Source organism: Trichechus manatus, unplaced genomic scaffold (genome assembly GCF_000243295.1).
Source record: "Trichechus manatus latirostris isolate Lorelei unplaced genomic scaffold, TriManLat1.0 scaffold00167, whole genome shotgun sequence".
NCBI classification, from domain to species: Eukaryota; Metazoa; Chordata; class Mammalia; order Sirenia; family Trichechidae; genus Trichechus; species Trichechus manatus.
The window spans coordinates 2,172,139-2,186,904 of record NW_004444103.1 but is presented as its reverse complement, the minus strand read 5'-3'; the positions used below and the strand labels follow the sequence as shown (position 1 = coordinate 2,186,904).

Genomic DNA, 14,766 nt, shown 5'->3' with positions numbered 1-14,766 from the left:
GAAGGGATGAGACCAGTGGAGTATCTTAGATGGCCGCTCACAGGCTTTTAAGACCCCAGACACTACTCACCAAGGTAGAATGTAGAACATTGTCATTATAAACTTTGTTATGCAAAGGCTACTTGTTTTTTTACATGCATTGTTACCTGCTTAAATTAACGTTGCTCTTTTCTTCATGTAACCTGAAGTACAGGTTAAGTTGCTGTTTTATGTTTTATTTTTAAGTACTGTATTTCTAGCTTGCTTTATAGATACGGTTATTTCTCAGCATACTGAATATATAAAACTTTAAGTACCAATTTAAAGAGTCTTTAAGTATACTTAAAAAAACACAAACCTCAGCTTTAGAGGAGCTCCCCAATTTCCACAGTCATGGCCAGCTAAATGATAATAATATTAAAAACACTTTTAAACTTTATTTTGTATTTCTTTTAATGTTATTTTGATATATTAAAAAAAATCACCCAACAGACCCAGAATCTGTTGTAGATAATTAGGCCTGGAGCCAAAACCGAAGAGTACAGATGGACAAGTAACAAAATACCAACGACTATCAAAGCTGTCACTGACAATTAGGAAATCTGACCCAGGTAACAACCAAAAAAAGTGCAATTTGGCTCTCGGCCTAAAGTGGCTCCAGAAGCAACTAACTATTTAATACAATCCTTCTGACTCACTGATTCCTGATTCTATTTCCACAAAATGATGCCACATTTCCTTCTTCTTTGATTCCTCCAGTAGCCACAAGAGTTCTTACTTTTACCCATTCCTTGTCATGCTAAATCACATTCCCAAGGCTAACCCTACAATGAATCCATAGTACACCTTCAGGTGAATCCTTCTGAAGAGTGCTAACATCTTATAGCTACAGGCTTGCTAGCCAGTACCCACATCAAGGGTAATCTGGAGAAGGTGCGCTCTGAAAGAATTGTCAACATCAGTTGGCACTAATAATTAAAATATGCTGCTGAAAGTCTAGCTATGGGGACCAGGGTCTCACCCTGCCCACTGTGCTCCCAGCTTGAGGCAGTCTTGTAGCCTCCACTCTGCCACATCACCATGTGCCAGATTCTTGGGACTGGAATTAGATAGAAACAGGTGGTAAAACTGATTCTCAATTCTTAAGCCTAGTATTTGTTTTCACTTACAAGCTTACTTGCGTATTACTGAACAAAGCTGAAATAATTTACTATATTGCAATTGAAAATCCCTTCAGGGGAAGACATAGCAATGGTAAATATTCAATATCCTTAACCCAATCTACTCTTAATAACTCCATAAAAAATGGATTTAGTGAGAACTGGGGATATAATCCAACTTTAATCTGTGCATAGCATTAAATGAGGTTTTAGCTATTACTCTTGACAGAGCACCTCAACTTAAGTTGTTGTGGTCCCACGACATATCAGCATCTGGTATAGGAAACCTCCCATTTGGTTCTCAGTCGTCAACCTGTTTGACACCTGTCTGTGTCCACACATGTAAATGCTAACTATGAGTTTTTAGTGATTGCAGTATTCAGATTTGTTGCTGTATTCCTACTGCAGGAATCATGTTAACAGCTGGCAGCTTAACAACTGCACCATCTAATTTCAGCAAAGATTAAGGCTTAAAACAAATCCTTGGCTGGAGACGTTCTTGGCAGAGGTCAAAGGTGCTGCTAGAGTTATTTTTAAAAAAAAAAGGAAAAAAAAAATCCCAGACCTTAATTTAATCAAGGAAAACGAATGTATTTCGCAATCATGATAGATTAGAAGGGAATACATATTTATTAACTGTCTTGCCCAAATGGCAGAAAAAAGATATTTAATGATCAATGTGCAAACTGGAAGAAGAAAAGCAAGTCTTTTTATAACAATGCTCAGAGTGATTTGCATATATTCATTTATTCAACAAATATTTACTTAGTTTTTATTCACGTACCATGTAGTATTTAAGGTTCCACGAATAGATTATAAGAAAGATCCTTATTTTCATGGAGCACACGGGTAGAAGGGGTAAGGAGACAATAAAAAAAAAGTAAGCATATAAACAAACAAGATAATTTTAATTAGAAATGAATGCTTTGAAAAATATAGTTGGAGGGTATTTTAGATTGGATGGGCAGAAAAGGCCCATTTGAGAAGCTGACACTTAAAGTGATACCTAAATGGGTAAGTAGAACAAACCAGCCATGGGGAAAATGAAGGCAGTAGAACATCTAGAATTTCTATAGAGGGACTTCCCCCAGTTGCCATCAAGTTGATTCCGAACAATGGTGAAAGGAGCCTACTGCAGGAGATCCCCACGTGTGTGGAATATTTCAGAAGTCAAAAGGCTAGGACGGCCACTTCTTAGGTTTAAAACAGATTCTGACGGTATCTCACCAGCAGCTGCCTCTCGCATGTTTGCAACGGGTACGATCACTCTGTGGCATGGCTGACTGTTTACATTCTGTGCCAACTCAGCTGATATTAAATTAACATTATGTCTCGATAGCCTGCTGTTGTTTGCAGCAACTTTAAGTCATGATTCGGACACATCAGCAACAGGCAGGGAACACTCTGATACACGGCCCAAACAACGGAGTCGTTGACTTCGGTATCCAGTGATGTCATGCAGTTTAAGTGACCTCCAAGAGAACTCTTTATGCCATCACTTGCTGGCCATTTCTTTAATGTAGTAACACTGGTTTGTACCTCATGGAATTAATGATCCACGGGGATTAGTCCTATATCTGCTCGTCTTCAGATCAACTGTAGTCGTGTGCGTCAAATTAATCATGGCAAAATGGCAGAGGAAATAAGAGCTAACTGCCTAATCCTCGGTAAGTCACATAACGCCTCTGTACATCAGTTTGCTCATCTGTACAATGGAGATAACAATAACATCTACCCTCATAGCCTTATTCTGAGTAAATAAGATAATATATTAAAAGTAATACAGCAATAATTATTATGTTAATAGGTGAGTGATAAAGGAATTTCTGAATGTTCCTCAGAATATATAGTATCTGTGAGCATACATTTATCTGAACAGCTGCTAGCAGAAAATAGAATTCAGAAAAAATTCAGTTTGGTTAAATCACAAATATAAATAGAGCGTTTTAAAGCTTTTTAATGGTTTCAATATGATGAAATAAAATGTATTAAAGTTGTAATAAGTACTTTGTACCAATGATATCCTCTAAATCTAATATTAAAATATTGAATAAGTATAAGAAAAGTGAGTAAGCTAACATACACAATTTAATTTTGGTAAGACTTCAAGCATATTCTTCAAAATCACTATCTTTCAATCTGGCTTGAACCAAACTTTCATCATTATAAAAAAAATCTCAGCCTCTTAGAAAACATGAGAATCTATTTAATAACGATAACTGTATCAGCTTCAGAATCTAAACAGGAGCCCAAACCAATCTTACCTGTAAGCTAAACATCTCCACAATAACAAGTAGTTCAGTTTTGCATTTTTGACTCTGATTTAAACGTTTACATAAGAGAGACTTTGAAAAGTCCATTCATTTCAGCAGCTCCTTGAGTGTTCACTTTGAACAATGACTTTGCAGCTGGCCGAACCTGACTCTCAATCAATTTTCATGAGCACAAATTCTTGAGCTGATGGCTAGATCTCCAGCTATATCACTCATCTAATACACACTCAGAGTGGTGATGAGATTCACATTATCACCAGCGCACCATTCTGCAGATGGCAGCAGCAGACACAGCAGGGTGCACTGTCCTCCCTGCAAAAAAATGACTCCTTCACCTTTCAATAATGCAGCCTGCAGGTATGGACCTACAAGCTGCATGCAGACAGAATGAGAGCTGTCTTTAAAAATACTCATAAAAACCACCGAATTCCTCCCCATGGGTCATTCTTCTTGAATCTCCATACACATCCATCTTGATTTTGAAGTGTGTGCATTCAATTTGTCTTCCCATTACATTTGGAATTGGAAGAAGAGTCAATTGTGTTTAAAACTTCAAAAAGTAGAGTACTGGCATGTACATCTCAATATGTTTGGGCATGGGATTCTGCGTGTGAGTGTTATATGTATATGTGCATATATATGTAAAGATACACTGCTTAAAAATGACTTCAAATTTTAAGATATGATATCTCAGATAGAAAAAATCTGAATTCATTACAGTCTGGCGAGTGTTTTTCCAAAATTTCAAATACGGAGTGTATGAGTTTACCTACTTTGGTTTAAACTGGATTTTGCCTTTTAAAATGCTAAATACATATTTCTGTTATTGGGAGAATGTTCTAGCTCCTCAAAGACATGGTTGATCTTCCCAAAAGACAAACCAAACCAGAGTCTCAAAATATCCTAACCTCTTCTTTCATTTCTAAATTTTCTTATGCCCACTGCTGTCGAGTAGCTTCTGACTCATAGCAGCCCTACAGGACAGAGCAGAATTGCCCCATAGGGTTTCCAAGGAGTGACTGGTGGATTCAAACTGCTGACCTTTTGGTTAGCAGCCTTAACGCTTAATGACTGTGCCACCAGGGCTCCTAAATGGAATGAATATAAGTATATCTGTTTGTTCAATAGCTTGTAATTCTGTAATCATAGGTTGGAAAATAAGGTAAGAGGAAAGGGATTACCTCGACCCTTATCTGGCGAAAGCATGAGGTGATCATTTGATCCCTCAAGACTGACCTACCAAAGTCCAATTTTCATGTTAGAACAATCTACTGAAGCTCTTTTAGCCCACTATCACTCCAGATTAACATCCTCCATTCATTCTTTAAAACATAAATGACTAATGCACGTGACACGCTGAACATTTGAGGTTCCTGGCCTACACTCTCGTGTGCTCTCATATATGTTTCCACCAGTTAAAATCGATGATGAGCAAGAGTCTCAAACTACTTTATGCCAATAACATTAGTTATTGTCATCTTGGAATTAAATCAGATTCTATATAAACACATAAAATATGACTGAAAAAGAAGTAGTTATTTCTGTGAAAAATTAGTTGAATGCTTTGGAAAGACCTGATAAAAGCAAGTCACTAACACAAACTGTTGTCAAGTTGGATGTGGGAGAGACATCTATAATAGATGGGAACAATAAAAATGTCTAGGAAGATCTGGACTCAAATTGCTTAGTAAATGTTTTTAAGTTCTTGTCCCACTGAAGATGACTTACAGGTGTGGTTTTGGAGGATGACCCAGAATTCCAAACGGGATGCTTACTTGGTATAGGCTTGGGCTCCCCATCAAAAGACTGGCAAATGAACGCACATTTATATGTTTTCAATTAAGACACAATACATACATACACACACACATATTTGTATATACACACATTTATATATTTCAGTAATTAGTTGACCAAATGTTTGTCCCCGTCATATCACATAAACTTACTTTTTACTCAGGAAAAAAAAAATAGGCTGGATGTTTGCTATGCAGATAAAATTACTTCTGATTGGATTTTTACTTTTCATGAAGTTACCATACCATAATGGAACATCAATAAAGTAGTCTTACTCAGCAATGGATAGACGGCTAAACCTTAAAAGAATTAAATACAATTTTTAAATTTCTCAGTTTTAATTTCTAATGCAGTAAATAATACAATCTACATAAACAAAGGCTTTTTGAGGTCCTCAATAATTTTTAAGAGAGGAAAGGAGTCCTGAGACCAAAACGTTTGTGAATCTTTGCTTTAGAGTGATTATATAGCAGGAAAAAAAAAAAGTTACTCACCTGAACAAGAACAAAGTAACGTTTTTTCCATCTTTTCCAAACCTTCTGTCCAAGGGCATACAGATATCTGGTTAGAAAAACAAGCAAAAGAATAGTTTACTTGAATAATGTTCCTATTTCTTCCACAGGTATTTATTTTTGAGACTAGCCTGCTAAAGGCAAAGTTTAGTTCATTTGGAATCTGGAGGCAACATGCAGCTTCTGTGTTACAAAATGACTGAGCTTATTCCAGGTTCCTGAAAGGGAACTGATTTATGTGGTTTATCAATTTGTCAGTTCTTACCACAAACTGAACGAAGTTGGAATTAGAAAGGATAATCAAAGAACCAGTAGGAATTTTATTCTTACACACACTTCTTAGTAGAGGCAAAGGCTATGAAGGGAGGGCATGGCACTCAAATGCTTCGGTTCTGAAGTGACGATGGCAGGCTAGTGTGGCTTTAGAAGGAGCTGGCTGTAGAGTTGAGAACTCTGGGTGAAGGATTGCGGTCCAGCTGGGTGACCTCGAGGGGTGACCGCCCCAGTCTCAGTTTCCACTTCCTCAACTATCAAATGAAGGGATTGGATTTTCTGATTTCTAAGGGCCCTACCAGCCCCATCATTTTGGGATTTACTTGACTTGTTGAAGCCTCTTGCTGCAAACCTTTCTAACTATGAAATTCAGACAATAATGAAGATGACATTGTATAATTTAGCATAGTTTCATTTTCACTTTGCATTGCTATTAGTAACTGGAATTGAAATGACTACAGTAGTCAATCATTTGAGAATAGAATTTTTGTTCTTACTGAATATATAGATATAGATGATAGGCTTAAGTCCCAGAGGGAAAAATAAGAAATTAAAAATTAATCAAGCTTGCTATGAGCTTTCCATGGAGAGCTATTTTAAAATCGTGCTACAAAACTCCTGCATCTCCTATAAAGATGGGAAATACTGTCAAAAGTTTAACATATGACCCAGAGAGGCCAAATTTTAAAGTTAAAGTAAGATTTTTTCAATGTTTTAAGTTACCAGTTTTCTGAAGGGAAGGTCTAGAATTGTACAGGTTATTCACACTAACCTAATTTGTATACAATTCTAAGTGATAAAAAAGACCATTAAAGATACAGTTTACTTAAGGGCTTAAAGTCTTTATAGACTTTCTCGCACGATTCTTCAAACTAAAATCTTAGCTAGAATTTTTAGTTTGGGCCTTATTAAAATAATTTTCCTCTGCATAACAAAGCTGAAATATATTTTTTGCCCCCTTTAAAAAAAGCCATATGGGATGTTGATTAAGGAGTGGTGGAATGAATGAGCATTCTTACTCACTTCAGGTGGGAGACTAGCTGAGACCAACATTCTGTAGGACAACTTGGCAATACATAGAAATAGTCCTACCTTCACTCTGTAGTTTATTTTAAGGTAAAAATTAGACACATTTATGAACACGTATACACAACATGGATACTCAGAACAGTGTTATTTGTATTACTGAAAAGCGAGTAATGATCGAACTGTCCAACAGTAGAACTGTTTGAATAAATGCTGGCATATCCAGAGAGAGAAATACTATGCTACCATTAAAATTATGTTTTTGACAAAATTGATACCATAGAAATTCTCTCACTATATAACATTATGTGAAAAGAGCAAGATTAAAAACTATATGTATGCTTACTAATTTGGAATTTGTAAAAAAGATTACATGAAATAAATATTTCAAAATACTCAGAATCCTATCGTTCCGTGCGACTATTATGGCAGATATAACTGTCCTTCTTTATTCCCTGTATTTTCTAAACTTTCAGAATCAGAAATAAAGGTACTAATATTAAAAGGAAGGAGCACTGGTGGTTCATTGGTTAAAGTGCTCTGCTGCTAACCAAAAGGTTGGCAGTTCGAAACCACCTAGCAGCTCCATGGGAGAAAGACGTGACAATCTGCTTCCGTAAAGATTTACAGCCTTCGAAGCCCCATGGGGCAGTTCTACTCTGTCCTCTAGGGTCACTATGAGTCAGAATCAACTTGACAGCCAATGGTTTTTTTTAATATCAAAAGATTACTAAATATTAAAATAAAAATAACTAGCCTCTTGTATTGGAAAGCATAACCAAAACTGTCCCAATCAATTACATATTTTCCTTCAGAATCATCAGCCAGCTGAAGTGTTTGGTTAACGGCTATTGTGCCCTCATGATACCATACCGTCTGAGCTTGTGGATGCAAAAGCAAATTCACTTTTCGACAGACAGAGGCATCTACTGCTACTGTTCTCATCTGTTCACTATCTCCTCTCAAGGTCTCCTGAAAAACCCTTTACCCTACCTTTGCTCTGGCCTCTAATTTCTCTTTCTACAGTTGTAGTGATAGGTGTTTAGCTGTTCTCTGTCTTTCCTATGTAATTTCCCTCTCTTGAAATGCACACATCCAAGCTCTTGTTGCAGGGTTAACAGCAATGACCTCAGGAGCTAGATACTCTGGACGTGACGGATGCCCTCTATAAAACTGCATGATCAAGATACACACCAAATAGCTGCCCAGAAGCCGCAGAGGACATTTAGAATAACCTTTGTCTGTGACCACAGCTTGCTTCTTAGCTCCCTCAAAATGTCTCACTTGGCAGGCTGCTGGGCAACTGGGTCACACGCCAAGTGAAAGTGAGCAGTGATACACAAACCATCAACACCACAAACAAGTCCAGTGTAGGTCTTGCTGACAATGAAATGTCCTGCATAAGGAATAATACTGTTAGTGGCAACAACATTCAAAATGATGGCTCAGCCAATTTCAATGATGATGTATAGTTTCCCTGAAGACAGAAAGCAGAGGTTGGGTAGCTGCACATGTGCGTATAAAAGGATTGGTAGAAGGTGTTACAAGAAAGAGAGTATGAGACTGGAATCAAGGTAAGAATTTGAATGCTGGGCCTCTGAGGTATTTTGGGCTGCTGCACTATAAGAAGGAATTCAACCAAACATATGTGAAGAAGTGACAATTGACCAAGCATAATTAGAAAGAAACATGTCATAAGAACATCTATCATGTCCACTTAAGAAAAAAATGAACATTCAACCAGACTATCTGTCTAAAAGAAATGTTATAATGTTATAAACACAATGTTATAAATGTTATGGATACAGAAAAAAAAGTCTCTGACTTCCTAAAAATTTCACATTAGCTAGACAAAACTCTGATGCGAAAATGGACATGTATAAAATACATCAGAAAAGATAACCATACTGAATAAGAACACAGTGAGATTAACTTCCACAAACTTACTTTGGGTTTTTTCACCAAAAGAATGAGTTCTGGGATTAGGTATTAAGCACCACTGTCCAGCTTCCTTTTTCACTGATATGGAAGCATATTTTCGGCACAAAGACCACATTTGAAAATGAGGGACAAGTGAAGAAAAAATATGCTCATTTATTGTTTACAACAGCGAAAATCTCAAAAATAAAAATCAATCTAAGAATCAAACATTTAGACATGATAATGTTGTCATTAAGAGTAATGACTTGAAAGAATTAATGGCATAGAAAATTCCTTACAATAAGATGTTAATTAAAAAAAAAAGCAGTCATATGAGCTCATTTCATGTAAAACGAAAAAAAAAAAAAAAAAAAAACAACCAGATGTACACCAAAGTGTAAACATGTAGCTAATCTCTGGCTGGTGAGATTAAAGATGAATTTAATATTCTTCTTTATGCTTTTCTGCATTTCTACAATTGCTACATTAAGTATGTCTTCCTTTTCTTAAGTTTATTAATATAATTTATGCACAATATAATTTACCTGTTTCAGGTGTACAATTTGATGAGTTTTGACAAGCATATTCAATCATGTAACCAACCACCACCACAATCAATGTATAAAATACTTCCATCACTTGAAAATTCCCTTATGACCTTTTATGATCAATCTCTTCCTTGCATTCCCAGTCCTGGCAACGACTGATCTGATTTCTAACCTTACAGTCTTCTGTTTTACAGAATGTCATATAAGAGGAATTATACAGTATGTATATAAATCAGAAAATGTTTACATCAAGGTTTTACTCTTTCATCATACTTATTCAATCTGTATGCTGAGCAAACAATCCAAAAAGCTGGACTATACAAAGAAGAATGTAGCATCAGGATTGGAGGAAAATTCATTAACAACCTGCAATATGCAAATGATACAACCTTACTTGGAAAGCGAAGAGGACTTGAAGCACTTACTGATGAAGATCAAAGATTACAGCCTTTAGGATGGATTACACCTCAATGTAAAGAAAACTAAAATCCTCACAACTGGACCAATAAGCAACATCATAATAAACAGAAAATGTTGAAGTTGTCAAGGATTTCATTTTACTTGGTTTTGCAATCCACGCCCATGGAGGTAGCAGTAAAGAAATCAAATGATGTATTGCATTGGGTAAATCTCTGAAAAAGGCCTCTTTAAAGTGTTAAAAAGCAAAGATGTTACCATCAGATAAAGCATTTATTAGAAAGCATCTGTAAAAATAAAAATGCATTCCCCCTAATCCATCTTTATGCCTAGCATAGCTGCTGAATCACTATTCTTTTTTTTAATGTTCAGAGTTAGGTTATAAATTATCTTTTTTAAAATTTTTATTTTATGGTATCTAAGGCCCAAGAAGCTTTTCTCGATTTCAGAAAAATATATAAAAATTACATTTAACCTGATATTATGTTCTACTGGGCACTAGATTCGGTTCATCACATTTACATAGGACATTCAAACATCCTTAATTACTACAAAAATGAATTACTCTATTATCAGATAGACTGTATCTATATCTACCTATAACCAATTTTCAAAGACTTTGTCTATAATAGATTATCTTGATGCCAAATAGTCATAAAATATAATTTGATCTATATTTAATGGCTTTAGAAAGGATCCTCGAGCATGTCGGGGTCATTGTTATGAACATCAATTATAACTGCATAATTTCGTAATAGGAGAAGGTATAGCACACAGGGCTAAATCTAACTATTTGACATACCGTGGCCATATTGTTGTTAGGTGCTGTCGAGTCGATTCCAACTCATAGCGACCCTGTATGACAGAGTATAACTGTCCCATAGAGTTTTCTAGGCTGTAATCTTTACTTGAGCAGATTGCCAGGATTTTCTCCCATGGAGTCTGGTGGGTTCAAACTGCTGACCTTTCAATTCACAAGTGAGTGCTTTAACCACTGCACTGCCAGGGCTCCTTATCAAGGCCATAGTGCTAATTAAACAGATCCTTGACAGCTACATATTGACTTGTCATTTATTTGTGTTTCACAAAAATAATCTAGAATATTAAAAAAAAAACTAGTTTTAATATTTTCTTGTTATCTGCATTCTGACAAATTGAGTTTTTACTGCTTTATGAAATCTGGTTCGATCAAACAAAGGCATAGAAGAATATCATCGTTGTTTGTCATCCTGGAGAGGGTACCTTGGCTAGAGTACTACAGATCCATTGGTGGGTGGGCTCTGCAGCTGTATTCTTCCTGAATATTCTGTAACCTGCTGAGTCATTCCTAGCTTCTTCTAGACTCTATGATTAACTCGAATGAAAAAGAAAGTTATTTTTTCAAGAGTACGTAAATCAGACCTGCAAAATACCAGTCAAACTGGGAACACATATTTAACTGGATTTTATGCGACAATTTATAATGTTATCCAATAAAATATGCATTTATCTCTCAGCATGACAGAAACATTCTCTAACAGGTACTGTGAATTTTTTCCACGTTATTTTAAAGAGGATAGCAGTTATTTATTTATTTTTTTGGTGGGGCATTCAACATTATGCATGTTCATCAACTTACAGAATTTGGCTTTACACAAATCATTTTTTTTTTATCCTTGTTAAACTCTTTCAGTCAAGACAGATGTCGATGGAAAATGAAGGAACACAAATATCAGCAGGCTTCAAATCATCCCACAAGCTACAGTACTCTCTTCTGAGTCTATTACAGTACAGGCTGAGGGGAAAAACTTTTCTAATCAAAGTTATATTTGACTCAAGACTTATTAGTAGAATGGATAAAAAATACTCTATTGTACATAACATATCTCATAAGCAGATATTTCCAATGCTGATTTACTCTAAATATAACACTTTTTCCATTGAAATATTTCCAATACTCATTTAACTAGACTATTTTAGATTATTTAAAAATAATTGCTTAGATACTACTTAAAATGTTTGCTTTTGCCAACATAGCCAACTTAAGTTAGGAATTAAGAAGTTGTTTCCTTTGAACAAAAAAAAAATCGCCTGCTTAACTTTAAAATCTTCTCTTCTTACATGGGATTAGGTAACAAAGAAATTAGCAGCACTGACACAAAGCTCGGATTTAACACACAAGAGCAAAGCCTGGAAGCATTTGGTTTTATAAATCAGTATAAATACAGCAATGATCTTAAGGTATTAATCCCTCTTCTATGGTTGTTTCTAAGGGTAGCACTATTTATTCCAAAGAAACATTGGAGTCATTTCTAGGAAGCAAGGCACAAACCAACTAAAAGTGTCTCGTTGTTTCATTCATCCATGACAATGAACTCCTTAGGTATTTCCAACTATTCTTAGGTTATATACTATCCACACAGAGATATGACAAACTGAATTTTAAGATTTTTGATTGTATATTTAAAATATGAAGTGGTATGTAGAATTTGTACTATGCTGTTGGGGAAAAAATCAAGAGTAACATGATCAGAAGATAAAATAATTTTAGTATTAAGCCACTTCTGCTTTATTTTTATTTTTTTTTTAGGAAATGTCCAAACCTCAAGTCTAAAGGGTTACTACCAACAAGCCAAATTGGGAGTTAAAAAAAAAATCCTTGATATCAATAGTCATCTATGGTCATTAGAGTATCTCAACACTTACATTAGAAAATGTATAACCTCTATGGTATCTACAGGATCCTCCAAAGAGTTATCTGTTGACTTAATAGGCCACCTGAAAGATACACCACAGTTGCTTCTAAAAACTCTCATTTCTAGACAAAAACATAGTCTTTTATGAAATCCATCAGAATGTTCTGTGACAATAGACATAAAAACCTTCCTTGAAATATAAGCTAACCATTAACAATACATATTATTCTAGTTTCAATAAAGTGGATTTCAGCAATAGAATTTATTGGGAAAAGGGAGGTTTGGTAAAAATAAACTTCACATAGAACAAAAAATCAGCATAACGTCTATGTTGATTTGTGCTGAATTTTCAAATAAAGTAGATCTTTTACATTTTATCACGTTAATACTGCAGTGCTTATAAAATATAATAATTTTAATGCCTGTTTTTATAAATTATACTCCTTTGAATATGTTTTTTTAAAAGCAGATTCACATATAACATTCTGTTTCTCTTTTAAGCAAAAAAAAAAAAAAAACTCTCAGAAATTAGTGTTACTATTAAGCCATCTTCCCTATAAATACTATATATTCTGTGCTAATACATCAAATCACAAGTTAATGCAATTTCAAAAACTCATTTTCTGATTAGTTTTTAAAACTGAGATTTAGGTCATTTTCATAACACACATGTCTGAACTATAATGTATCTTATATTATTCTGCTTATAGTAAATAAGCATTACTATTCTCTAACTGTGCCATATCTGGAATAGAAAATGGGAACAGGAAATAAAGAACATGTTTATTTAAACACTTTAAGAGCACTTTATAAACCCTTTCTAATGTGAAGTTTGTTCAAAGAATGCTTGAGCACACAAAAAATTCTCCAAACATATTACTAAATATTGTAGTTCAGTTTCAATTAGACTGGTGGCATGCAGTTCTAATAGAAAGGAGAATATGACAATTTATTTGCAGTGAGTCCATGCTGTGAGAATTCATGGTTTTACTTTATGATGAAAAATCATCACTAATGAATATTTGAAAAACATAATTGTATATAGAATATGGGAACTATTCCGTGCTTAAAAAAAAGATTATTACTTTTGGCAGATCACTTATGAGTCTAGTTCTTCATTCTAAGAAATGAAACAATCTACATATTGAATGATCAAGGCTTTCCTTCTTCCAAGCTTTCATTTTTTCAAAGAAAACACAGAAAGAATAAAAAAAAAATCAATATATAGAGTAGTTTCGTCCTGGAAAGGGCTTTCTTAAAGAGAAACCTCAGTCAAGGTTGAAAGAGCAATTAATGCAGGCTCAAAAATCTGGGCCATTCTCATAGAGTTCAGTTAACATGTGGCAGAAGTAATCATCCACTTGTGAAAATGATTTTCGGTTCATTCTCAAACACCTTTCAGACACTCATGATCCCATTTAACTGACAACAATACAGGCTATCTGTGGGCACCCTTGCATTTGATGTGAAAACCAATAGGGACCAAACGCCCTCAGGCATTTTCAGTCATCCCTGCGCGTTCTCTGCTTCCAGCATAAAAGGAACCTTCCTTTCACTGCATTCTTGCTTTTATTTAACCCCACAAGATGAAGACTTTTTTTTTTTTAGTTTGGGTTTTCAGCTAACGATGAGAGAAGAAACTGATTCAGGACAACAGTCTGATCTGGGCACGAAGACACCCAGAAGTAAATACTTTCCAGTGGTTTTTATACTTCTTAAATTCTTTCGGGAAAGAGGACAAGAGGCGGGAAGGCAAGGAAAGAAACTGTCACCAAAAAAAAGGAAAACTTTGAGAGAAATTATGACTGGAGAAAATCCAAATTGTTCAATGCCTACTGTTAAGCAGGAACAGCAAAACTGTGTATGCTATATAAACAGGAAGTGGAGCCCTGATGGCACAATGGTTAAGCATTCAGCTCCTGACCAAAAGGTCTGCAGTTCGAATCCACCAACCGCGCCTTGGCAACCCTGTGGGACAGTTAGTTCTACTCTGTCCTATATGGTCTCTATGAGTTGGAATTGACTCAATGGCAGTGGGTTTGGTTCTTGTTTTTTATATAAACAGGAGACTTATAAAACCAAACATGAACGAAATGTAAAGTTCTTCTCTTCTTTTTCTATGCCACATTTTGTAGAGTAGGTAGCATAAAAACTGTCACCCTCCCTTTTGCTGAGACGTTCCACCT

The 14,766-nt window shown here is 35.3% G+C and overlaps 1 protein-coding gene across 13 annotated transcripts in view; it reads right to left on the bottom strand.

Moving 5' to 3' along the window:
• Positions 1-14,766, bottom strand: part of CADPS2 (calcium dependent secretion activator 2) — a 573,575-nt gene that overhangs the window by 182,163 nt on the left and 376,646 nt on the right. For all 13 annotated transcript variants that reach the window (XM_004386536.1, XM_004386538.1, XM_012558431.1 and 10 more), the window contains exon 9: positions 5,704-5,770. In XM_004386536.1, coding sequence (XP_004386593.1) covers positions 5,704-5,770 — 67 coding nt within the window. The remainder of the gene's footprint in view (positions 1-5,703; positions 5,771-14,766) is intronic.